Source organism: Dermacentor silvarum, chromosome 7 (genome assembly GCF_013339745.2).
Source record: "Dermacentor silvarum isolate Dsil-2018 chromosome 7, BIME_Dsil_1.4, whole genome shotgun sequence".
In the NCBI taxonomy this organism is placed as follows: Eukaryota; Metazoa; Arthropoda; class Arachnida; order Ixodida; family Ixodidae; genus Dermacentor; species Dermacentor silvarum.
This window is the reverse complement of record NC_051160.1, coordinates 74,224,450-74,250,315: the sequence shown is the minus strand read 5'-3', so window position 1 is coordinate 74,250,315 and position 25,866 is coordinate 74,224,450. Positions and strand designations below refer to the sequence as shown.

Below are 25,866 nucleotides of genomic sequence, written 5' to 3'. Positions count from 1 at the left end.
CTTCTAGTGTTTCTAGAATCGATGCCGCAGTTGTCGATTGCTAATTCACCAGCCTGCTTTTTCCCCACTTTTGCATTTCTCCACTTTTGCCACCTTTAGTCAGCGAGAACTATTCAGACGCCGGGCCATCGGGGAACCGTGCTTGTCTCACTTTCCAGAGGTCCCGGTTTGATTTCCACCCAGACCGAATTGTACCAAATGCACTTTTCGAAGTGATTCTTTTACTTTGTTTACAGGAACCTCGCAGTGGTGGCGTGGAGCAGAGGTAGAACACCCGACTTCAAATCTGAAGGTCGTAAGTTCGAATCCTGCTCTAGTCCATTACATTTTCAGGCATGGAGTGGTGCCTGACACCGGCAAGAAATTGTGGGGCTATACTAGTTCAGGTGCAACCTAACTAGGCAGGCCCACTAAGCTTCATCAAAGTCACTCTCTCACCAGAAGAGGAATTGGCCTCCCTGGTGCAGTATTTGGCCACTACCTCTCTCATGACTCCGACAATTAACCCATGGTCATCAGTCCCCAGTGGCTGCGGAGCACCTGACCAAGGCGGCGGTCAGACCTGCGACGTGGCAGAGGGTGCTAAGAATCTCTAGGTCCGCCGCCAATGGAAACTGAACCTGGCAACATTCAACACGCGTACCCTCTCGAATGAGGCTAGCTTAGCAGGACTATTTGAGGAATTATCAGGCATTGCCTGTGATATTATTGGCCTTAGTGAGCTTAGAAGAACTGGTGAGGCTTACACAGTGCTGACTAACGGCCACATCCCCTGCTACAGAGGTCTTCCAGATAAGAGAGAATCCGGGGTAGGATTTCTAGTTCATAACAACATAGCGGGCAACATTGATGAATTCTACAGCATTAGTGGGAGGGTTGCAGTCGTCGTAATAAAGCTGAATAGGAGGTACAAAATGAAGGTAGTACAAGCCTACACCCCAACTTCCATTCACGATGATGAAGAAATAGAACAGTTTTATGAAGATGTCAAATTTGCATTGAGAAAAGTGCAAACTCAGTATACTGTAGTCATAGGCGACTTCAATGCAAAAGTGGGGAAAAAGCACGTTGGCAAGCAAGCAATTGCAACTACGGCATCGATTCTAGGAATGCAAGACCAGAGATGTTGGTAGAAGTCGCGGAAAGGAATTGGCTCCGAATAATGAATACATCCTTCAGGAAGCGCAGCAACAGGAAGTGGACCTGGGAAAGCCCTAATGGAGAAACAAAGAATGAAATAGATTTCATACTCTCTGCCAATCCGAGCATAGTGCAGAATGTAGAAGTGTTAGGTAAGGTAAAGTGCAGTGGCCATAGGTTAGTGAGGTCTAGGATTTCTCTCAATTTGAAGAGAGAAAGAGTGAAATTAGTCAAGAGGAAACAGGCCAACCTAGACGCAGTAAGGGTGAAAGCAAACCAATTCAGGCTGGTGCTCACAAACAAATATGCAGCTTTAGAACAAGAAGATGAAGATAACATAGAGGTAATGAACGGAACCGTAACTAGGCTGATCTCAGAAGCAGCAATTGAAGTGGGAGGCAAGGCAACCAGTAGGGAAGCTCTCCCAAGAAACAAAGGACCTAATAAAGAAACAAAACATGAAAGTTTCGAACTGAAGAGATCAGATAGAATTCGCTGAACTGTCAAAACTGATCAACCAGAAGAAAGTAAGGGATATACGAAATCATAACGTGGGAAAGATTGAGGAAGCCGTAAAATATGGACGCAGCATGAAATCAGTAAGGAGAAAGCTTGGCATAGGACAAGGCTAGATGTATGCACTGAAAGATAAGCATGGTAATATAATCAGCAATTTCGATGACATAGTAAAAGCAGCGGAAGAATTCTATACTGACCTGTACAGTTCCCAAAAAAGCCAAGCTACTTTAATTCGAAATAGTGATGAACCGGATACAGAAGCTCCTTCTATAACTAGCTATGAAGTTAGAAGGGCCTTGAAAGACATTACCAGGGGAAAAGCTGCTGGAGAAGATGGAATAACAGTAGATTTAGTCAAAGATGGAGGAGATAGCATGCTTGAAAAGCTTGCGGCCCTTTATACGCAATGCCTCCCAACTTAAAGTGTACCAGAGAGCTGGAAGAACGCCAACATTATACTTATGCATAAGAAGGGAGACGTTAAAAAATTGAAGAATTACAGGCCCATTAGCTTGCTTTCAGTATTGTATAAAATATTCACGATGATAATTTCCAATAGAATCAGGGCAACACTTGACTTCAGCCAACCCAGAGAACAGGCTGGCTTCAGGAAGGGATATTATACGATGGATCATATCCATGTCATAAATCAGGTAATCGAGAAATCTGCGGAGTACAATCAACCTCTCTACATGGCTTTCATAGATTATGAAAAGGCATTTGATTCAGTAGAGATACCAGCAGTCATAGAGTCATTGCGGAATCAAGGAGTACAGGAGGCATACGTGAATATCTTAGCAAACATCTACAAGGATTCCACAGCTACCTTGGTTCTCCACAAGAAAAGTAGAAAGTTACCTATCAAGAAAGGGGTCAGCCAAGGAGACACAATCTCTCCAATGCTATTCACTGCATGCTTAGAAGAAGTATTCAAGCTCTTAGACTGGGAAGGCTTAGGAGTGAGGATCAACGGCAAATATCTCAGCAATCTTTGGTTTGCAGATGACACTGTCCTATTCAGCAACAATGGAGACGAATTACAACAAATGATTGAGGACCTTAATCGAGAAAGTGCAAGAATTGGGTTGAAGATGAATATGCAGAAGACAACGATAATGTTCAATAGCCTGGCAAGGGAACAAGAATTCAGGATTGCCAGTCAGCCTCTAGAGTCTGTAAAGGAGTACATTTATCTAGGTCAATTACTCACAGGGGACCCTGATCACGAGCAAGAAATTTACAGAAGAATAAAATTGGGTTGGAGTGCATACGGCAGGCATTACCAAATCCTGACTGGGATCTTACCACTGTCGTTGAAACGAAAAGTGTACGATCATTGCATTCTACCGGTGCTAACATATGGGGCAGAAACTTGGAGGTTAACAAAGAAGCTCGAGAACAAGTTAAGGACCGCACAAAGAGCGGTGGAACGAAAAATCTTAGGACTTACGTTAAGAGACAGGAAGAGAGCGGTGTGGATCAGAGAACAAACGGGGATAGCCGATATTCTAGTTGTCATTAAGCGGAAGAAATGGAGCTGGGCAGGCCATGTAATGCGTAGGTTGGATAACCGGTGGACTATTAGGGTTACAGAATGTATACCAAGAGAAGGGAAGCGCAGTCGAGGACGGCAGAAAACCAGGTGGGATGATGAAGTTAGGAAATTCGCAGGCGCAAGTTGGAAAACGCTAGCGCAAGACAGGGGTAATTGGAGATCGCAGGGAGAGGCCTTCGTCCTGCAGTGGACATAAATATAGGCTGATGATGATTATGATGATGATGATGATGATGATGATGACAGGAACCTCCCTGACAAATTTCACCTCAATTCAAGCATATTTTGACGTGTTTTACTTTTTGCGCCGTCGGCCGTTGTTGGTACCATATTTCGGTCATGCCGAGAGAGATAGAGAGAATAAACTTTAATCCAAAGGGCACGCTAGCGTATGTAGCTCCTCCGCCCTGCCGTGGGTGTTCCCCTCAGTCCAGGAGTCCAGCGGCCTTAGCTGCCCTTCTCGCTTGATTGACCAGGTTGAGCTGGTTCATCGAGGCGGAGCTGGACAGCGCTGCCTCCCATTGCCGTGTGGTGGGGTGTGTTATGGGTGTGAGCTGTGGTGTGTTTGCGCAAGCCCATACCATGTGGTAAAGTGTTGCACATTGATCACAGTGTGGACATTTATAGGAATACAGCGCAGGGTGTATGGCGTGGTAAAGACTCAAATGTGGATATGTGTTTGTTTTGAGTTTTCGCCATATTACAGCTTCCTCTCGCGTCAGAGCATTATGCGGTGGGGGTAGTGTTCTTCGTGAAAGGTGATAGTGTTGTAGGATGTGAGTGTAGGTTAATGGTATGGGCTCTGGTTGGAACTGCTCGGCGCGGTCATCTCGCGGTGCCCGGTGTGCATGCGCTCGGGCGTAGGCGTGTGCCTGCTGATTGCCGCATTAGGACTCATGCCCCGGAGTCCACACGATTTGTATGTATGGTGGCAGCTGGTGCGCTTCATTCAGAATGCGATGTGCAGCCCTGGAAATTTTCGCCCTGGAATAATTTCTGCATGCCGTCTGAGAGTCCGTTAGAACTATGACGCAATCCCAGTGCGGTCTCGAAGTGATAGCTAACGCTATCGCTAGTTCCTCTGCCTCCGCAGCGCTCACTCTGGAAACCGACGACGCATTTATTTCTGTCCCATGATTGTCGACTATTGCTGGTGACGAATGCGGTGCTTCTTGCGGTGCTGGCCGCGTCTATATGTACACGACATTGGGGTGGTTGCCATATCTTTCTCGCGAGCGCTTGCACTCGGGCTTGTCTCCGTTCGATGTGGAAGTTTGGGTGCATGTTCCTGGGAATCGATGAGACGTGCATAGTTTCTTGTATTTGTGTTGGGATTTTGGTCAGTGCGCTGGTCTTCCGTACGGAATATCCAAGACGTTCCAAGACGTAGAGCCCCGCTATTGTGCGTAGTAGTCTTTCCTTCTGGCTTACCAGGTAGGCCTCTATGATTTCCCGTGCGTTGTTGTATACCCCTGTCTCCTCGAGGCGAAAAGTAGCCGTTCAAGTGGGAGTCCGAGCGCTTGCTTATACGCCTTGCGTATCAGCCGACCGAGTACCTTCACTTCCGCGTTACTGAAATTGAAATATGGTGCCGAGTACGCAATGCTGCTCACAATCAGAGCCTGCACTAATCGGAGAAGGTCCTGTTCCTTGAGTCCCCTCTTTCTGCTGGTAATTCGTTGAATCATGCGCAAGATCTGCGTGGTCATGTGTTGTAACTTCTGTATGGCGTATCCTCCGCCCCCGTCTTTTTGTAAGTGTAAGCCGAGGATTCGAAGCCTGTCTACCTGGGTAATTTCTCGAGGACCTATTCGCAGGTGGATGGTTGGTGCCGACAATGACGGATTTTCGCGTAATGGGGCATATAATGCTTCACGAGTCATCGTGAATTTCAGAGCTTCCGGCGATCAAAAGAATACGTGAAGTGTTTGTGAATTTCTATCACAAAGAATAACATTAAAATGAAAAATATTTATCCTGGCTGTTTCGTTCAGAACAAGTTGTCCTGGCTTCTTATGTTGTGCGTGTATTTGAAATATTGGACGGAAAACGTTTTCAGGTAGAAACTATTTTCAGATGACATCAAGGTTAAAAAAAATGGTGCCACGTCACAATAGTGCGCCAATTGTAGCATAAAGCCTCCAGAAAAAGGAACGTGGTGCACATGTTGTGCCTGTGCAAGGCCGCTGTGTGTGGATACATGTTTCGACAGTAACACATAAAGTTAAACGATTGCAAATGTGTTGTTTTATTGGCCTTTTATCCTTGGAAACTTTCTAAGTGCATCGCATTTTTTAGTGTTTTGGAAGTTGATGAATAGTTTACTCAAGCATGCTTGTGCAGGGCGATGGGGTAGCAGACGCCGCCCCATTTTTTCACGCGGAGCACTGAGTCGGTAATGGACACTTCAAACCTTTTTATTGCAGAATTTGTCTAGCTTTCGTTTCCATGATACCTGCAAAACACTGAGCCTGGAAGTGCTATAATAAACCATCGTTTGAGAAGCAGAATGAACAATTTTTTGTGGCTGCATTGTATTTGTGGAACCATATCGGCGTTTTCTCTGCAAAGTCTCAATAATATTTTTTTGCAACAATCGAGGCAGAAATGGTTTGCTTCAATTGTTTCAAAATGTTGTAGTTACTTTCATGAAATAAAAATGCCGAACCAAACGCTGGTTAAATGCATAATGTCTTTTTCTACCACTAATAGTGTTGTGCAAAGCGCGATTTCGCAGGTGTTTGCGCATTTTGAACGGAGCGGGATGGAAGAGCGTAAATAAATTGCAGTGATTACACGTTGTGCGTGTGCTTTCATATGTTTGCAGTTTTTAAAATAGTTGTTTTCTTTCATTTCCAGTTATCTTGTTCTTTGGATGGTGCGACGCAGGTGCAATGTCCAGAAACTCGAAAGTAAACACGTTGGATAAGCTGCATGATCATCCAGGCGACTGGACAGCGGAAATATATACCGTTGACGATTGGAATGCAAATCTCGTGGAGGATAATGAGCTTGCTTTGCAAGTGATTGAGGTGACTTTTCTTCCTTCACATAATTTTCCATGTACTTTAGGTGGCAACTTGGTGGGGAGACTTCCACGATAAATTTCATTGCCTGAAGGCGCTATATTAGCAAGGGTGCGTAGCACGATGCGAGGCGTTGCTACTCGTCGAGGCGATAGACAGCAGACGTGGGGTAGGCTAAGAAACGATGAGGCTAGTAAAGTACAAGTTCTTCTTGTATCACTCCTCCACTTGGGCGTCCGAGACGCACCACCAGAGACGGTCTGCGCAAGTGAAGAATACTGCCGCCACGTTTAGCGGCGATAGGTTCGCTGAAGGTTTCAGGTGGATTGAAGCAGACGCAGATGAAGCTCGAAGACACTTTGTGTTTAGAAGAAATATTTAGATGAATACGCATTAAGATGCAAAGGGGAGCTAATACACTCAAGCACTCAAGAATACAGTCAAGGTGAAACTGAGATCTCAAGCTTTACGAGCCGCAGTTGAAGAAATAACACGCACTTTTCAGCAGCAGGTTTACACCCGCCACCCAAGACTAGGTAACAACTTGCCTACCGTGTTGCCGAAGCCGAAACAAGAAAAAGCTGGCTCCATGTAACATTCCAATTATGCAGCAGGTGAACAAACAAAAACCTACAAGACTACTGTAAACCTTCTTGTATTACGACGAGCCCCTTGCTACCGAAGTAACCATGTGAAATCTGTTGCACCTGACGTGTAAAGAAACCAAAAACTACCTATACAGTAGCTAACTTACAAAAAAAAATAACATCACTGAATCCTAACACTGACGCAACACTTCATACACGCGACATGGCATGCAGAACATGAAAATAGTGTGTTACGATAACACGGTTAGGTGAAGCGCACGCTGCCAGCACCAATAACGTTCACGTGCCCCTTGTGGGGCATTCTTAGAACAAAACGACATCCCCAGTTAAAACGAACACACGAAACATAAATGAAGCATTTCGCTGATGCAACAGCAATCCCCACATTACAAATAGCCTGTAGCTTACAATAAGGCTAACCTGGCCAGACAAACCAACAAAATACAGCACTGAATCAGATGCATCATAAGTTGTCTCGTGCAACACTGCGCCTCCGCGCCTACTGCAAACCTCCGCTACACCGGTGAAACAAAATAAAATCGCGTGCTGTAAAGCACACTGCAAATGAACACGTGTAAGCGCTGGCGCTTACTCAACAAAGCACAGAACACCTGTAGACATTCAAGTATGCATCAACTCATGCTCATTGCACGCAACCTATCGTGCACCACACGTATACACAGGAAAGTTAGTAACGCTAAAGTTGGACACCGCAAGAACAAGAGAAAGCACACTCTGTAAGATCAAATAATGTTCCCCTGTCCATTGTCCTGTGCTTCCCACACAAGGTAGTTGCCCCAGTCTCACCTATCGCCCCTGATCGTCGTCGAGCCTCAAAATGCCTATGCTGGCACACTCATTCTTGTGAGACCCTTGTGAAAGAAATGTGGGGAGATTGCCGTCCCTTTGCCGACTTACTTAAAATATTACGGGCGGCAGCCAACTCTACGCCCCTTTACTGGCTACCAGGGTCAATTATATTCACCGACAAAGTAGCAAATAATGTGTGCGCCGCGAGCCGCATACAGTAGCAGACTTATTCCCCATTGCGGACGAGCTCCCGATGCGCAGTGCATTCCCGCACTTAACCCAGATCCAAGAGCCCCCAAGTAGCTCCGCCGCCAAGATACGCTAGTGGCCTACAGCTCTTGCTGACTGCTAGTGTTGCTTCCTCACACTGGTGGAAAGACTCTTCGACGTCCTTTCGAAAGCTGCTTGTCACTAGGATGTGATTTCGACCACCCGTTCCACTGAAATGCGCGGCTGGTGATCGCGGTGCCTTCCACAACACGGCACGCCGATGGGCTCATACGTGACAAGATTGCGGCGTTCCTCGCGTCCGCGTTTGTTGGGGTCGCCGCATCTTTATACCGCTCAGAAATCACCTACAGCCCGCCGTCGAAAAGCTGTCCCCAATGCCAGTCCGCCGGGCGTCCTTAGTCGGCCCCTTGCCGCAGTATTGTGGGATTGACGTCACCAGATTGTAAGCACACAGCTATACAACCTGCCCCGGTTGTGACACCGTCATCGTCGCCCCTGTATAGCGTGACTCGTGCTCAAGGACGGTCACGACTACAACAGGTGACCTTGGTGGTGACACGGTTATCGTTAGTTCAGCGGCGCAAAAAGGATCACAGACCGGGTCGGCGCCTGCGACTCCCAGTTGGGCTTGTAGATCATGCTTATCTTTTAGAGAATCACTCTTACACTGAGAGCTCGCCTCATCTGTAAAACCAGGATGCAACACCTTGAAACCCTCAACTGCCTGTGTTGAGTTAAACGCATCTAGTGCCTCCACCTCAGACTCTAGCACCACCGCACGCTCACGTCCTAGGACGTCTTGCACGCACCCACCAACAAAATAAAGAAACATTCGATGCCAACGGGGCCCGATAACGCTATTGCATGACACTCTTACAGGCGAAGTTTAAGGGTTCTTCAATTTTTCCGATTGTGCTGCATATCTAGCTCCGAGAGCTCGCCTGTCCCTCGCCGCTGTAGCTCATCCATTCTGGTCACACGTACCTCTGAAACTTACTTGCACTTCCGATAGACAGTTCTTTTGGCTTCAATAAAAAAATTCTTTTGGCTGGAACACGAAAACAAGAGTGAGAGAAAATGAGACAAAATCAACTCACCCCGTTCACCCACCTACCTCCGTTGTAGGCAGCTCAGCCATGTGAGATGAAGGGGGGTGCCGCGGTCCGCTCGTGGTGAGTTCTAGAGGACTGCCTTAAACCTGCCGGTCCCCGTTGTCTTCTGAGAAGGCACTGAAGTCTGCGGCGTCCAGGCGCTACAGCTTCCTGCTGCAAAGTCCGTCTTGACGGTGTCGATGAGACACCGAACTTCTTCCATTATACCTTCCTGCTTCGCCGCGGCGACGTCTTCCTTGTCTTTAGCTCGTCTGGCTTTGTCCTGCGAAGCTATCATTGCCGACTGCACCAGTAAAGTCCAAATTCTTGTATCACTTCTCCACCTGGGCGTCCGAAACGCGCTGCCAGAGGTGGTCTGTGCAAGTGAAGAATACTGCCACTACCGATAGCGGTGATAGGTTCGCTGGAGGCTTCAAATGGATGAACGCAGACGCATGTTGAAGGTTGAAGACAAATTCTATTTACAACTTTTTACAGGATATATACATACAAATGCAAGTTGGAACTGGCACACATAGGGCGACATCGGCAGAGCCGGTGGTGCATAGCAACTTAAGTTTAGTCCAGAACGCTAGGTCGGGGCAACGGGACCACGTTTTCTATTTTGGTGCCCCGCCCCAAATATTTACAGCCCAATCACCACCGAGTGGCTATGCTGGCGCACCAATCGCCAATCCTCTACGAGGATCGTCGTGTGAGTGGTGCGCCAGCTATCCAAGCATTGCGCTGAGTCCACGTACCGTTTGCTTTACCACCTTTTACGGTGTTTTATTCTCTCTCTAAAAACAAATAGCAATCGTACCACGCGCAAAGCCCAAATACTAATAAACAGGCAGCCCCTACAAACCAAAGTGTCAAGAAGATTGACCTATTCTTTGTCGCCTCGTCTCCCTCTCGAAACCACGTAGACTCTTTGGAAAAACCCGATAGCGTAGTAGTTGAGTAATTGTGGACCATAAGTCAACAAAAGCTGCCAATGCGACACTTTATGCTCGCGTACACATGTCAAGTAAACATTTGTTCTGAAAGGGGTTCGTACAACGGTCAATTGGCTACGGTCTTAGAAACAGTTTCCCAACAACCGTCACATGGGCACGGTGCGCGCAGTGCATGACGAATAAGGGTTTGAGTGTTCTATGTCGTCATTGCGATAGTCACCCGCCGCTGATCATAAATTATCCCATTGTGCTTCGCTCTTCAAACAAGGGTCATCGGCCACATACCACTAGCCGTTTTTTACCCTTTGTTTGCAGCCGTTCAGTTCGGCGAGACCAGGTTGAAGGAAAATACCGAGCTCAAGCTTTACGAGCAGCAATTAAAGAAATATCTCGCCCTTTTTTAGCAGCACGCTTACACGGGTTTTATACAATGTTTAAAAAAATAGCAGGTAAATAATAGGTAGGCAGTAGACATACTGGTGTCACGTAGCTATCGTAGATTACGAGACCGACTGGGCGCCTAGAGACGAATCTTTTCTTTAACAATGGTCAGGTCTGGCCTTCTGTCCTTAAATACTCTTGACAACACAGTCTTGCCATCCTGGTGTCGTGCGAAACAAGGCGAGGTGAGTAGTGAAGTCTGCCGCGTAAGATTGCTGCCTGTCTTTGAAACGAAGGTCTGCGCTCGGCTCTAACCGCGCCCCTCACACTACTTTACATGAAGCATGGGACCTTCGAATAAATAAAGGTGTACTCTGGAGCCTTTATCCCATTTTGCTCAGGGAGGGGCACAGCGCACGCCCGAAAAACGTGACTAAGCGAATGTAACCGGGAATAAGGGCCGGAAGAATGTCGCACGATAGCACAACTGCTACCTGTGAGTGCATCCGGAAGTTGAGCTATGGCGATGCAACTAGCACAATGAGATTCGCGGACTCAGCGACGTTCTCGATGGTTTGGAGGAAGCAGCCTTGCTGCCTTCCCCGCCAGTAGCTTTTGTTGTGTGCAGCATTTATCAAATTCGCTAGAATGAGCGAGAATCATAAACGCTAAACAGCTCTTGCCAAAGAAAGTTCCCTCCGAATGCAATCCAGAGCGCTAGACCTAAATACCGAACAAAAGATTTGCTGTAATCTGTCTACGCTACACTCAGAAAAAACAAAATAAAGGGTTCCAGAACAACACTCAACAGGCATGGGACAGAAAGTTTCCTGATTCGGATAACTTCTTGTTGTTAACGCGTTAAACTGATAAAAATTTAAATTGCTTGGCAAGCTATTCTTAGCTGTCAGTTTAGCAGGTTGTTGACCACCGAAGTTGTCGAGGATAGGCTAATTCTACTCCCTAAAAGCCTTAAACCCCCCAAAAAAGATTCTAAGGTTGTATCTGCCAAAACCATCGAGGACGATAGAGCAAAAGAAGACAAACGCAAGCCCGACGCATATTACCGCGGCCCGTGGCGCCAATCCATCGGAACGCTTCCCCGGCGTGACATAGAGCTTCCGGAAAGAGTTCATCGAGAACCCCTTCAGAGTTTGCCTGGAAATTCTTGCATGGCATGTGGCGGCTTCCCGGATAATGCGCACATTCTGTTGGATTGACCTGGGAGCCGTCCCGCTATTCAGGCGAGCCTTGCTGAACTCTCACCCACCCGTAGACTTGTGACACTTGAGGAGTGGCTCGCGGACTCCTCCCCCGACTACCTACAAGCCATGATGGAGTTCATCACGACGCTCGGCATGGCAGACAACTAGAACAAAACGGGCGAACCCGAACTGGGGTTCTATTATAAAGACTGGGTTCTATTATTTTATTCTATAAAGTCTATTCTCTCTTTCTCCCTCTCCTTCGGTCCCAGTTTATCGTTTGTGACCGTCACAGACAAAGGTCACACAAGACTGGTGGGTAGAGACAATGACGTTTCATTGTATCGCGGCTACGCCAATCACGGCGCAGGCTATAGTGCGTCGCACAGGTGGCCACCGAAGAGCTCGCGGCATTGCGCAATATGATGCGGGAGAGAGACGCCGTGCCTGGCGAGGAGTATACACTAGTCGGGAAAGAGGCGGCGGCGGTCTAGAAGAGTATAAAGTGGTCTACGCTCGGTCTGTCGCCAGAGACGATCCGCCAGAACCTAGGCATGAACAGCTTCGGTTAAAATTCACTGTGTCGCCGTCTCTGTAGCACGCTACTGATTCGGCGTTTGAATTTCAACGATATCATGTCCTTTTGCGGTGTGGTGCTGCCATTTTGAAAACACAGCAACCGCCGAAGGTTATGATTTATCTTACTCTGTTTAATTGAGCCATTTGGATTGATCTTGGCCTATTCACGTTTAATGAAGCACCTTGTAGTTAAACACGCTTTACAATAAACTTCGGGACAGTGCTAATTTAACCAGCGCAAGTAAACGAGAACACATGAAGACATACCTGTATACGCAGGCGTAACGGTGTCTGGAACCCTTGTTTATTTGCGCTGGTTAAATTTGCCACATGTCGCACCAACTGGTGCAACATGAAGTGCTCCTCAGTGTAGATTGTGCCATCCTTTTTCAGTGTGCGCCTACGGCTATTATTCTGGCATGCTTCAAACAGCCTCCGGTATCGGCAGTCGTCCTTCCAAATACGCAACCTTCTCGTTGTTAACTATGCGTCTGCTGTTCTAACCGAACATATATAAATCTGACACTCTCTGATCTAGTGGCCTTGCCATGTGGTTTTCCCTTGACTGGCCGAACTTTATCAGTGCTCTCACTAACATACACAGTTTCTAGGTGGCCTTCGCAGTCGGCCTCTTCCCCACAAATGGCCTCTGTGTGCTGCCGAACAACAATCTGTTTTACCCATTTTGAAACTGCAGCGCGCACACAAGAAACGAGGACAGAAGGCTAAGGTAACAGACAGGTGCTTTGTTGTGTGCGCGCTGCAGTTTCAAGATGAACAGCTACCAGCTAGCCCAACTTTCAGTACTCTTACAAAAATCTCTTTGCGCGGATCGCAAAGTGTGTACCCCAAAACCACAACAACTTTTTTCAAGGTAAACTGAATTCCTGTATACTCAGTACTACCTTTTTGTCCTACCGTCTCGGCCTTCGCAGTCGGAATGGTTTGAGACATCATAGCGACTGAGCGCCTACTTTTTAGTTCTGTTGTTGTCTCGTGCATCCTTATCGAGCAAGCGCTTCATAACACACGCAAATCCGCCATGGTTGCTTAGTGGCTATTGTGTTGGGCTGCTAAGCACGAAGTCACTAGATCGAATCCCGGCCATGGCGACCACAATTTGATGGTGAAGAAATGCCAAAACACCCGTGCACTTAGATTTAGTGGCCCGTTAAAGAACCCTAGGTGGTCCAAATTATTCCAGAGTCCCCCACTACGGTGTGATTCATAATCCGATCATGGTTATGGCACGTAAAAACCCATAATTATTTAATTATAACACACATGACACTCCATGCGACCGATTGCTTGGACAGAGGTCCCGGCTGCTGAAGTTCTTTTCTCACTGAATCAAAATAAGAGAGAACTATGAGGATATTATGGCCGGTTGTTTAAATCTCAAGACAATCATGTGATCGCCACCATTTGATCATCGGAATTTATCGACGGACGTGTTTCATCCATAGCAATTATGCTCTCGCTTGGGCTGCTCAGCTTCCCGCTTGCGACTCTGAGGTTGCCACACGCGCCTCTGCCTTTCAGCTTTCGCTACACCATCGTCTCCCATTCCTGGTCAGCCTCCTCTAGCGTCATGTCCTCCGCCTCTATCACATAGAGAATCGTTTTCTTTGTTTTTACTTCGTGTAACTCCTTAAAATTTCAAAGAGGTCCCCCGCTTGGAATTTGAGCGCGAAAGCGCTACGGGCCCCGTGGCGCAGAAAATCCGGCGCCAGCGTCGGCGTGGGCGCGCCGGCGTTGTTGGGCTCCGTTGCCGCTCATCATTCGAGCGCAGAATTTCACTTCTCTTCTGTCGTCGTAATGGGGAGGCCGCCTTACGGGGGTATGAGCCATTCATAGTCTTACATGACGGACAGAATTAATTTTGAAGCAAGTTAATTTCAAAGTATCGCAAGCGGCAATGGCGGGCGAATGCTGCTAGCCACGCCACCGAGTAAACTTGAAATATCGAACGCAAGCTTCAACAGCGACGAGCAGAAAATCGTATCACGCAACGGATGGAAATGTTGCACGACAGGCAAGGAAAGGTGGAAGGAAAGGGAAGGACAAGTAGTGCGACAGGGCAGGAAAATTAGTAGGAAAGAGAAGGAAAAGTATTAGGTCAGGTACACACACAACAAGCTTCGCTTACCCCCCCCCCCCCCTTTTTTTTTCTTGACAGGGGAAGAATGGGGACTTTTTAATAACCACAATTCCTGATTTCTCTGTACAGAACTTTGGGCGTAGATTTGTGGCTGCGCTGCCACAGATATTGCCAAGTGCTTGCAAATCTTTATTGTCCGGTGGTAGCACTATGTAGTCCGCATACATCAGTTCAGGGACCGTCTGTTGAACCATTTGTCCGTGCCGCGATGAGCGCAGGCGAGCGCCATCTGGTAATGTTGCAAGTAACCCAGAAGCACGCGCGGCAAGACCATCACAGCAGCGCCCGGAAAGTCGGGAAAAGAGGCAAAGATAGTTTGGCTTTAATAAACGTGGGATTGGCGCGTAAGCCATTTTTTCGCTTGATGGTCGACCAATCGGTACGCACGTGTGGCAAAGATGCGTTTTATTTAGGATTCAAGGCGGACCCAGGCATTCACGTATGCAAAAAAAAATTATTTATTACTATGAGAGGGAAAAAATAAACAATTAAAGAAAGAAAACAATGCGGAACGCGCGACAGTAAAGAATGACGAAAGGAAGAAGGTAATCTGGAATATGTGTCATATAAGCCAAGAGCAGGCGAGAGACAGAGAAAAGAAAGACTACAAGGGAACGCATGGTCGCATGCGCCCAAATAAAGAAGTATTCAAATAACGGCGCCCTATCAGCAAACTAAAATGTCAAGAAACAAAATAACGTACAATAATTTACTGTAATAGCTTTCCTATCAACTACATTTTTTCGACGGTGATCTCAATTCTTTAGTTGAAAATGCGGTCACTGACCAAGTGAAGGTGAAAAAACAGCCACAAATGTTTCGGAACCCGTGTAGCTTCCCTGGTCACACTAAAGCTGGCAAGCGCCATTTGTTTTTATTAGGTCACTGAGTGACGTAATTAACGTCACATTGGCTTCACATCAGAATGAGAAAACGCCGTTAACATAGCAAGAGAAAGGAATTCAATGACGCCACTTCTAATAGAATCTTTATTAATTCAAACGATGGGCGAGACTATCAACACAACTAATCTAAATGCGCCTGCTGCCTACACCCATTCATTACGTCACATACTGAATTAAAAAAAACAACTTTGAGGATGCCTACGCTTCACCTTTAAGAGCGGAACGCGATATCATTCAAACATCCCTGATTGCTTCTCGCGATTCCCGGTTACTGCAGTTTATGTAACCATAATGTTTACCTGTAAACACTGGCTGCGAACGATATCCGAATGCGAGCTTTCTGGTTGTTTGTTGTCTTTATCCCGCACGGCGGGATCCGCCACTGCCGTATCTGCACGGAGGCGAGCGCCATCTGGATGGTGTTGCTAGAAACTGAGCAGGGTGCGCTGCTTCCACTAAGAGAGACCTCAAAGGGCAGCTGGAAAGAGGGTTTCTTATGTTTTCAGAATTAGGTTTTCGCCTATATTCAAATTACAGTCTGACGCTATCATGTCTGTAGGTTGTGCAGAAGTCGTACTTTACGAATTTTCTCACGCGTTTCACTTGGCGAAATTCAATTATTACAGTAGTGCCTATACGCCACGCGGAGGGCCTGCGTGCTTAGGGAAGCGTGGTTCGATATGATTTTTCTCTAACGGACAACGCCAGCGACACCGAATCCAGAATTTCTGCAACACATGGCTCTTGTTCGCTTTAGTGTGATCAAGGAACGCGTACGGGTTCCGAAACGTCTATGCGTGTTTTTTTCACCTCGACTTGGTTAGTGACTTCTCCCTCATGTTACCCGACCAACACAAATTGACGTGTCCTTCTTCGTCCAGTTATGGCAGACTAATTCTATAATTGCTTTCTGCACTCGCTATTCTTCGGTATATCTACTAACTGTCAACAGTCAGAATTTTTCTTAATGTGGGAACACTTATTTATCTGGCATACGTACCACGTGCGCCTCTCAAGCAAGCAGTACTGTCAGATGACTAAATTCCAGGTAAAGCAAGGCTACGGCTAGTCACTAGTCAAAATCGCTTTATACGTGCAGAGTATTCCATTCGCTATTAACATGGTAATGAAATAACAAGTTATTGAAGGTTCTTAAGGTTTTCCTTTCACAAGCTATTTCATTGCGAGTAAGTTGTATCTTCGCCAAATATGAATCGAGGCATAAGGACATTAGAAGAGCTGGGCTGATGTGCACATGGGCCAGCGATGCATGAATCGCATTTTAAACGGCGACCAATGAAATATTTTGGGGAAGGACTCAATTTCAACTAACCATCACAATTTCATTGCAGGAAATCAACGGACTGTCGAATGACGAAATTGCTAAATTGTACAATATGTTCATGGAGCACCACGTCAGGCGGAAGCGTGCTCTTGAACGAGTAGGAAAACTCACAAAGATTCTTCTAGATCTCATAAGAAAGGCAATCAACGATCTGGCGAACATCATCATTACGCATGTAAGAGATGAACGTTTTATAAAATTATGCAATTTATTAAGGCTATCATTACCAACCTTGTGTTACGATTTTAGGAAATCTGAGTGTGGCAAAGTAAGAACAGATCGTGCACAAATGCAAGCAGCGTTTTTTTTTTAATTATTGCGTGGCGCTACATAATATTAGCAGAGTTTAATCTCAGATATTCCATTGAACTACCTAAATATTGCACTGACCACATCATTACATGAATACAGGTGACGAGAAATAAGGCCCGTGTAATTCGATTGCTTCAGTCCAACATTCCCCGATGGCAGCAGTGATCAATCTCCGGTGCACCTGTGTGTGTTTGCCACACGATTATCGCATCTCCTCACGTTCAGCATCCTTTCACAATTGCATAAGTCAGGGGTGTTTCATTTCCAGCAGTTACGTTTCTATGACGAAAGAGGAGGTGAACACACCACTCGCTTTGTTTGTTGAAGGCCAGAAATTTGAAACGGCTGACAACCGGCCGTTTTCAGGGAGGTGGTTACATAAAGAAGCAAAAAAGTCACAGGCTTGCGTGGCACACGCACCACTGTCACAGCGTAAGCTGGAGGAGCGGCTCAAGAGTAGCCTAAATTTTGGTCCCACGCACAAGAGGGTCTTCGCGGCGAAGTCTCTTCACCTCGTTTTCACGAGAACGGTCTGCCCTTATAAAAATGAGTTTAGACTGTCTATAGAATGTCTATAGACTTCTTGGAGAAAATTTTGTCTTTCTATAGATTTGTTCTTTTGTTGACACAGAATCTATAGACTGTCTATAGACAAAAGTTGATAAGTTTTTTATTTCTTTTTGTCTACTCCCATCCTATAGTTCGTCTACAGGAAAAAGTCGATAAGATGTCAGTTTATTTTTGTCTATTTCCTCTCTATAGACTACCTGTAGAAAAAAGTCGATATGGTCTCTATTCATTCTTGTCCATTCATTGTCTATAGGCTGTCTATAGACAAACGTTAATAAGATTTTTATTTCTTTTTGTGTACTCCCATTTGAGAGTCGGTCTACAGAAAAAAGTCGATAAGTTGTTTTTTTTAGAACTTCCGCTCTATAGACTACGTATAAACCAAAGTCGATACCGTGTCTATTTATTCTTGTTAATTCTGTGTCTAAGGACTGTCTATAAACGACAGTCGATAAGGTGTTGATTGTTTTTGTATACGCCCGGTTTATAGATTTTCTATAGACAACAGTTGATCGATCAGGTGTCTACTTCTTTTATCTATTCCCCGTCTATAAATTTAGTCTTGACAAATGTCGTTAAATTGTGTTTTTTGTCTATATTAGCGGTCTATACGCCATTTATGTGCAAAAGTTTTCCTGTTTGCTATTTCTTTAGCCGATAGCCACTTTATAGAATGACTACAGAGAAAAGCAATAAAGGTCACCATGGCATATCTGTCATTGAATTACGCAGTCCTTAATTATTATTTTACCAGATAATTAGGTAAGAGTCTGCTCGCCGAGTTTCATCCAAAATTGCACTGGTTTTTAACTGTAACCTCTGGGCCCGGCACCCTAGTTAGTCTGAAATGCATCCCCGACGATAATTTTTCCTTGCGAACCACATGCAGTCGGAATATGTACTTCTATGTGATTGGAATTATTTTTAATGGTTTCCTATATCCCCCCCCCCCCCCCCCCCGATGAAGGCTATAGGGTGGGACATCCCCAAAGGTCATGTTAACTCGAGCGAACCGACCGTATACCGATGGCGGTAAGCTGTGAGATGAACTAAAGGACAGCCGATATTGTAAAAGCCTTATTGCTTCAGGTTTACTTGCCGTCTATAGAAAAAAGCCGTTAAACTCGGCCCAACCCGTGTACGCTGTATCCAAGCGGAGGTACAGGCGGATAATACGGAGCTACGTTTGATATAAGCCACTGGGATTGTATATACTGCTGACATTGCTTTAAAGCCTTTTTGTAGAGGTTAGTATAGACATGGTGTATACTTCCGCATTTGTTCACCACATTATATGACCTCCGTAGTCAGTCTCGGCAGTCCCAAGACAGTCTTTACAGTTGTTTTTCATAGCATTAATTTTGCGGCAGTAAAATAAAGAAAGCAAAATGCCGATCCAATCATGTAAATAGATGTTATGAATGTCAGCTTTAGCGAGAAGCGGATTCCAAACAGGCATCAAACTAACAGCACAGAGACTCGTAGTCGTAATGTGTGTAGCTGACAACGCAGAATTTGCGAGTGTGCGATGAACCGTTGTCAAGTATGTGGTGTGCGCCTTATGTGTCGTCTGATTCTCAGATACTCTTTAGCTTCTCCCCATATCTAGGCTGCATCACTAAGATCGGGTGGTTTTTCGCAGACTGATATCCTGTACTATAAACTCACTAAAGCTTCTCGTTCACTTACAATGTGCGCCAGATACTCGAGCCCACCCCGTCGTTTCCATGCGCTATATGCATGTGCGGCCGAGCATATGCGTACGGTCATTAGTGTATTGATTGCTTTGACATATCACCGGAACAGACAAATGTGCACTAACATGTGCACAGGTATCCCATTTGGCGGTACGTTGGAAGCTATGCTAGAAATGCACCGCATTACTCATCGTCGTTGGCCATAATGCTAGCGCCTAACGTGCTGCTAACGGTATTTACAAACACTGCATTCATCCAAGTGTGCGCTCCAGCTCCATGCGATAGCCTACAGCCTTTGTAACACAGCGCGCCAAGGCATTTACTTCCGCCATGGAAAGAACTGAAAAATGGAAGGTAAAAGCAACCGGTTTCGCGCGCATGGAACGCAGAGAGAGAGAGAAAGAGAGAGCGACAATAAAAAAAGAAGGAAAAAAAAGGCAAAGGCGCTCGGATTTCTCGGAGCACGCACGCAGTTGTCAGGCCTGAGCGCCTGCGCATGCGCAGTGGCAGCAACGGCAGCGCGCCATCTCTCCGCGTCGATTTGAATTCTCAACGACTGCGCCAGGCAAGTCAACGCTTGTTGCTGCTGGTGAGCTGCCTGCACCTTGATGTCTGTGTATTCGTCTCGTCTTTGTGGCATCAGACGTCAACTACACTGAACGGTAAGTTTTAGCGAAGATGTTTTCCGTGACTAGCTCATGACTAGGTGAGCGCATTTCGTAGCGCCGACCGGCTGCATGTATTGTAGGCGAAGCGGGCGTAGTGCCGATTTGCGTTCGGTTTGTAAACGCGCTCGGGTTCTACATTTTACTATAGGGAATGTTTAACGGCAAGCGTTCGCTCACGCTTGTGCATTTTACGGTCATTGTCAATGTCCGTGAAAAAGGAAATACACCATTTTAACGTGCATACTGAGCAGAAATAAGCGCAGATTGTGTATGTTATGCGGCGTACTGTGGGTAGGTCTCGTTTTGTGGCGCTCGATCGGCGGCCATAAACGCTGCGCTGCCTGTCTAATGAAACTCTCCTGAAGCGCTTTACGTATATACCTCGAAATTGTGTTAGAGTGACGAATTGTCTAAACAAAACGCACACTTGAATAAATGCTAGCGTACTCAGATGAAAGGCCGTGTTTGCGGGGCATGCATCAGCAGTGTGTGCTGCCGATTTCGTAAGTCAAAAGTAGGAGTATTTATGGGGCTCCTGGCAACCAGTATAAATATATATAACCGCAATAGCTTTCAGAGCACTAAACTCACGATAATTAAGCTCAGTCAATCGCAGCTTCGCAACTTAACCGAAAGAATTGGAGAACAATAATTTAGTGGCTTGGGGAAGCACCCTTTACACGTTTCAAACTGAAGCCATTAGGTTTGACGTGAGTGCTGTGCTGTGCTGTGTTGCCATGAATTACGAGCTTGGCCAAGCCCTTTTCAGCTTTATTAAACAAGTGATTCAATTCAGCTGAATCTAATAGTGCATTTCAAGTGTCTGACGTGTTATTCGTTATAACTAAAATTATCTACTGGCAGTAATTTGGCAAGCATTAGAACACAATATTTTTATTGCACCTACACTGCGGATGTCAGACTGCCAGGGAATTTTCATGAGAACAGCCAGGGAAAGCTTGGAAAAAACATCCGGGAAATTGAAAATGTCATCATTGGTATACTGTCGCGTTATTTGCCATACAATGTTTCCAGAGAATCGCTGTTTAAACATATTTTTGAAGTATTTCACCTCCCCCAAAAATTACAAATTAGTACCATTTTCTGAAAAAGAAATGATAGTGAAGCATGCTGACATGGCATTTCTTACTCAATCTTTTTGCACAACTTAAGTGTCCTGAACCTCGTAACTCTAGAAAAAATACCTATGTCTTGGAGCGCCTTCAATTATTTGCTGTGATAGCATTCATTCCAACTACAGCTTCAGTTTTGTTTCCCAGGAGGTGCATATGTGTCATTCCACAACACAGGAAGTGCTCACGGGGTATTTCTGGTGCCCATGTGGTATACCTAACTTGCAACCGTGTCAGCATGCCCAAGATATATGATTATCTATCAGAAACTAAGTGACCATATCAACACAATCAATCCATCTGCCTTCTATTGAAGTTATGGCCAAAATTGTATCAGTTAAGAGTACGAGAAATACATTTAAATGTGCATTAAGGAAAATAAATTACAATCTTTGGCATGATACTGTCAATACTCCAGTCACTCTCCTGAGCATATCATTCTGCGTGGGCATATTTAAGTACCAGCCAAAAAATGTAGACAGTCCAACTGTGTTGCCTTGTTTCAGCAAATAATAAAGAGATCATTTGGGTTAATTAAGTACAATAAAGTGTCATATGGACTTGTCATAAAATGTAACATACTGTTGCTGGTGCCAGGAGCAATTGTAACAGTTTAATTGTTCATCATACAGTAGACTGAAACATTGTGCGATGGTGCTGCTTTCTATTGACAAGCAGCGATTAGTCATAGTTAAACCGTATTAAGGATTGACTTAAGTGGTTTGAACGAATATATTAAGCTGCTTAATGAATGTACAAAGAATACACATTTGTTATTTTTGCCTTACATTGTTGTATCTAGATAGTTGCAGCATGCACCTGCAGCACCTTCGGAACGGCTGACACGAAGGTCGAGGCGAGCCTGGCAACCATGCTTGCCAAGGGGAAGCAGCTGTAAATATGTAAATAGTCTCTTTTGATGATAGCATAATACATGCATTTTAATAAATTAATATGTTATATCGTTCAATAAAAACAGTTATTCAGTATCGGTGCACTTGTTTTCTTTTTTGCACTGCATGATTCAGCACTAGTGGAATTGCTTGAAATATTTGTTTCTGCAACATATGAGAGTGCAGCTGGTTCAGGATCATTATCAATCTATTAAAATGAATGCATAAATGCAGATGGGAAACAACAGGCGCACATGCATAATGTACGTTCAAAATTTTGTTGCCGCTATGTGTAAACAAACATTTTAACTTGTAGATAGTAGATACTATTCAAGCTGATGCATTGCATGTGACTAAATTTCTTCAATGTGCATGTACACAAATGCTCATGCAGCTTTACATAATGATTCACGGCTGCATACATTTTAGATTTTTGACTGCTTCCATCTGCATGCACCCTTTTCTATGTACAGTTCCCTATGTATGTTCCCATATGCATACTGGATACAATAAATTTTTAAAGTTGTTTCCAATAGTCTGCTTATTAAAACCCCCAGCAGTGAGCGTTTATATATAAGCAGAAAAACAGGGGCTGCCGTAACATAGTTGGCAAAATGTAGTCTCTTAGCTAGTATACAGGGCATCCCAGCTATTTTAGCCAAGCTGGTCAATGAAAATAAAAGGTTAAAATAGACACGGTGCAAGGTATCCTATCATAAAAACACCTACAGGTCAGATCTCTGAAAAGCCGAATTTACGCCATATGTCTTAAAATCGGATCTTATTGCACCATTTTTTAAAAATATTTCGTTGAACAGCTTCGCTAAATTTAAGTTAGCTGGAACACTCTGTATCGACAATATCTGACAAAAATTGTAAGGCTTAAGTGTATAAATTAGCTGTAGACTGATCTACAGGAACTGTCTATAGTCTATAGACCACAGTCTACAAAACGTGTAAGGCCATAAGTCCATAGACAGACTATAAACTGGTCTATCGGAATAGTCTATAGACAGTCTATAGATATTGCATATACTTGTGTCTACAAAAGTAGGAACAATATAAGCCACTAGACTTTTCTATAGACATTCTGCAGGCATTTGTCTACAAAAGTGAATTTTCATTAATCTATAGACCGTCTATAGCCAGTCTGTAGACTCAGACATTTTGCAGACTAGTCTACGAAAAGTGTAAGGCCATAAGTCCATAGACTGTATTAAGAATGGTCTATAAAAATAGTCTATAGATAGTCTGTAGACATTTCATAGACTTATGTCTAAAAAGTAGAACTATATAAACCTACAGACTTTTGTCTATAGACATTCTGTAGACATTTGTCGACAAAAGTGAATTTTCGTTGATCAATAGACCGTCTAAGCCAGTCTATGGACTCATACTTTCTGTAGACTAGTCTACAAAAAGTGTATGGTCATAAGTCCATAGACTGTCTATATACTAGTCTAAAGAAATGTCTATAGAAAGTCTGTTGACTTCATAGACAAATGTTTATAGACTTTATATAGACTTTCCACAAATATTTTTGTAAGGGTGAACTGTGCACCCGGCGTTGAAGGCGAGCTGCGGCTTGTACTGCTATCTGCACAGCAGTCTGATCAGCCCGATGATGTCTGGATTACAGCGACACACGTTGTTCTGCGATTCGCTTTTTCAGCAGCGGTTTCTACTAGAGCACTGCACGGACTGATTTTACATCGGGCTGCCCGCCCGAGCCCGACCAAAGCTTTATGGTGAGACCCGGGCGCGGCCTGGGCCCGGAAATAATCTACGTACCCGCCAGGCCCGGCCCGCAACCCCTTTACCTTAGGCCCGAGCCCGGCCCGAGCCCGACTTTAAACCGGCCCGAACCCGGCCCGAGACCGAAAAAGACCACCGAGTGGCATTAAAAAATTAAATAAAGAAGAGAATGAAAGGAATTTATTCTTAAGGCATATGCAATTATGAACATCATTTTAGCGGTCTGAACGCAAATACCAGCGCGCAAAGTAGTAGGAATGACCCTGCCGAGCCGTATCGCCAGCAGTTTCCAACGGCGCTACTTTGATGCGGCCCAATCGACTTCTATCGCCACCCGCCCCGGCGGCTCAGTCAGCTAAGGCGTTGCGCTGCAGAGCACGAGATCGCGGGATCGAATCCCGGCCGCGGCGGCCGCATTTCGATGGAGGCGAAATGCAAAAACGCCCATGTGCTTCCGTTGTAGTGCACGTTAAAGAACCCCAGGTGGTCAAAATTAATCCGGAGCCCTCCACTACGGCGTGCCTCATAATCAGAACTGGCTTTGGCATGTAAAACCCCCTGAGAGATGAAGATGAATTCATCACTATCGCATCATCGCATCACTATCGCCGTGCCGCCACAGTAGTTTTCAACGTCGGGCGCCTCACTGCAAAGCAAGCGCCGCCCCAGCCACTCGTCCCACTCAACCGTATTCTAGTACACTATGGGGCTCTTGCGTTGCCCAGGGGGCGCTGCAAAAATGGTGCTAAAAAGCGCCTTCAATCCAAAACTGGGTAGTACCAAGCTCGGTCGTCTGCTTCGGGAAACACGTTTACAATATGGACCCGCCACTTTCGGTTGTGTTGTGCCACGGCTTGCAGCGAATATCGGGCGCCGAAAATTTTTCCATGGGTGGCATGCTGCGTAAAGGCAAGAAATTATGCAACGCCGAATACGTGTACGCCGTTCAAGAAATAAGCGGCGAAGTTTTAGCGCGGTGTCAATCGCAAGTGAAGCGAGTCACGCACGTGCGAAGTTGAACTTCAGGTAAGGTTTGCATGCTGCTAGATTCAGGCGCACAAACGCGAGGAAATGCTTTCTCTAAATGAATTCACAGCAGCGATAAGCAGACATGTCTACGGAACTGCTCTAGCGCACGACGGTACGCGCCGCGACGCCAGTGGTCTTCAGCATGCCGCGGTGTACGAACTGCTCGAGCGCACGATCGTACGCGCCGCGACGGCAGCTGTCTTTGGACAAGCGACGAAACGGCGGGTCTCCTGCAATCTTTGTTGACTGTATGCCGCTAGACAAGTAATTATGCCTGCGCTGTAGTAGCGGCCATCTGTCCCTTTAGCAATTGATAAATAACTGATGCAAGGCATATAAGCTCGCAGTAACGTACGTACATGCAAATCGCGCCTTAGCGCGAGCTCGTGCGCTGCTCGCTTGATGTAGCTTTTAATGACAGCGCTCGAACATCGATGTGCTGTAATCAATACTACCTTGCTGTGCTGCCTCAACGTGCTGGCTTGAGGTCAAGGATGAGCACATTCAACTCTCTAACCTGTGCTGCTTGTAGTGGGGTAGTGAATTGCCACCGAAGGAGCCCGACCATTTGTGGTCATTTGCGCACACCTGGTCACTTCACCACTTCGCACCGGTCGAATTGTTAATTGTCGCTGTGGCTGGGTCTCGAATCGTGAATCACCAGCCATGCCTGATGCTATGTCGGTCTTCCATTTCGCTTACCCAGCGCGACGAACTGCAGTTATCCAGCGCGCCCGACGCTCCACTTCGTGAGGCCTTGAAGGAAAATGGTAGAATCTGATGTTGGTATTCAGGCCTTCTTGTTCATGGCAGCCCACGACGCAGCAGTAACGACGGTGACGCTTTTTCGAGGCTGAGCTAGGTCTCTCCGGATCGGCGTCGCCGATGTCTTCTGCTTCCAGCATTACGTCCCACGGCACACGGAGAGTCCGTTTTCGTATACCTATAGACTGCGGCCAGCTCGCAGCCAGGTCGCCATGGTCTGTGAGAAGTGACGAGCCTTTTCGCACTCGAAACAGGGCAGAAAAAAGTGCGAATCGACGCAAAACGCTGGCTAGAAACGTGCTTCGCCACAGCCAGGGCTCAATACTATCCAAGCTGGTACTACCCAGATGACGTTTTTCGCCGCCACCAGGCGCCGCTACTATACCTCAAACTCCAGCGCAAGGCGCCCATAGCCGAAGCGGCGCCACGACCGGTCGTGAGCGCATGCAGCGCATGGATGGAGTAAATGGAGAAAGAAAGTTTCTCGTTCCTCCATGGTGCAACGTAATGCGCTGCTGCGGCCAGTTGA

At 45.9% G+C, this 25,866-nt stretch overlaps 1 protein-coding gene across 2 annotated transcripts in view; it reads left to right on the top strand.

Annotated features, from left to right (window-relative positions):
• LOC125946804 (phospholipase A1-like) overlaps nt 1–25,866 on the top strand; it is a 380,678-nt gene that overhangs the window by 19,031 nt on the left and 335,781 nt on the right. The window contains exons 2-3 of one of the 2 annotated variants that reach the window (XM_049670869.1): nt 6,074–6,246; nt 16,523–16,690. In XM_049670869.1, coding sequence (XP_049526826.1) covers nt 6,074–6,246; nt 16,523–16,690 — 341 coding nt within the window. The remainder of the gene's footprint in view (nt 1–6,073; nt 6,247–16,522; nt 16,691–25,866) is intronic. The other variant, XM_049670870.1, reaches the window with a different exon arrangement.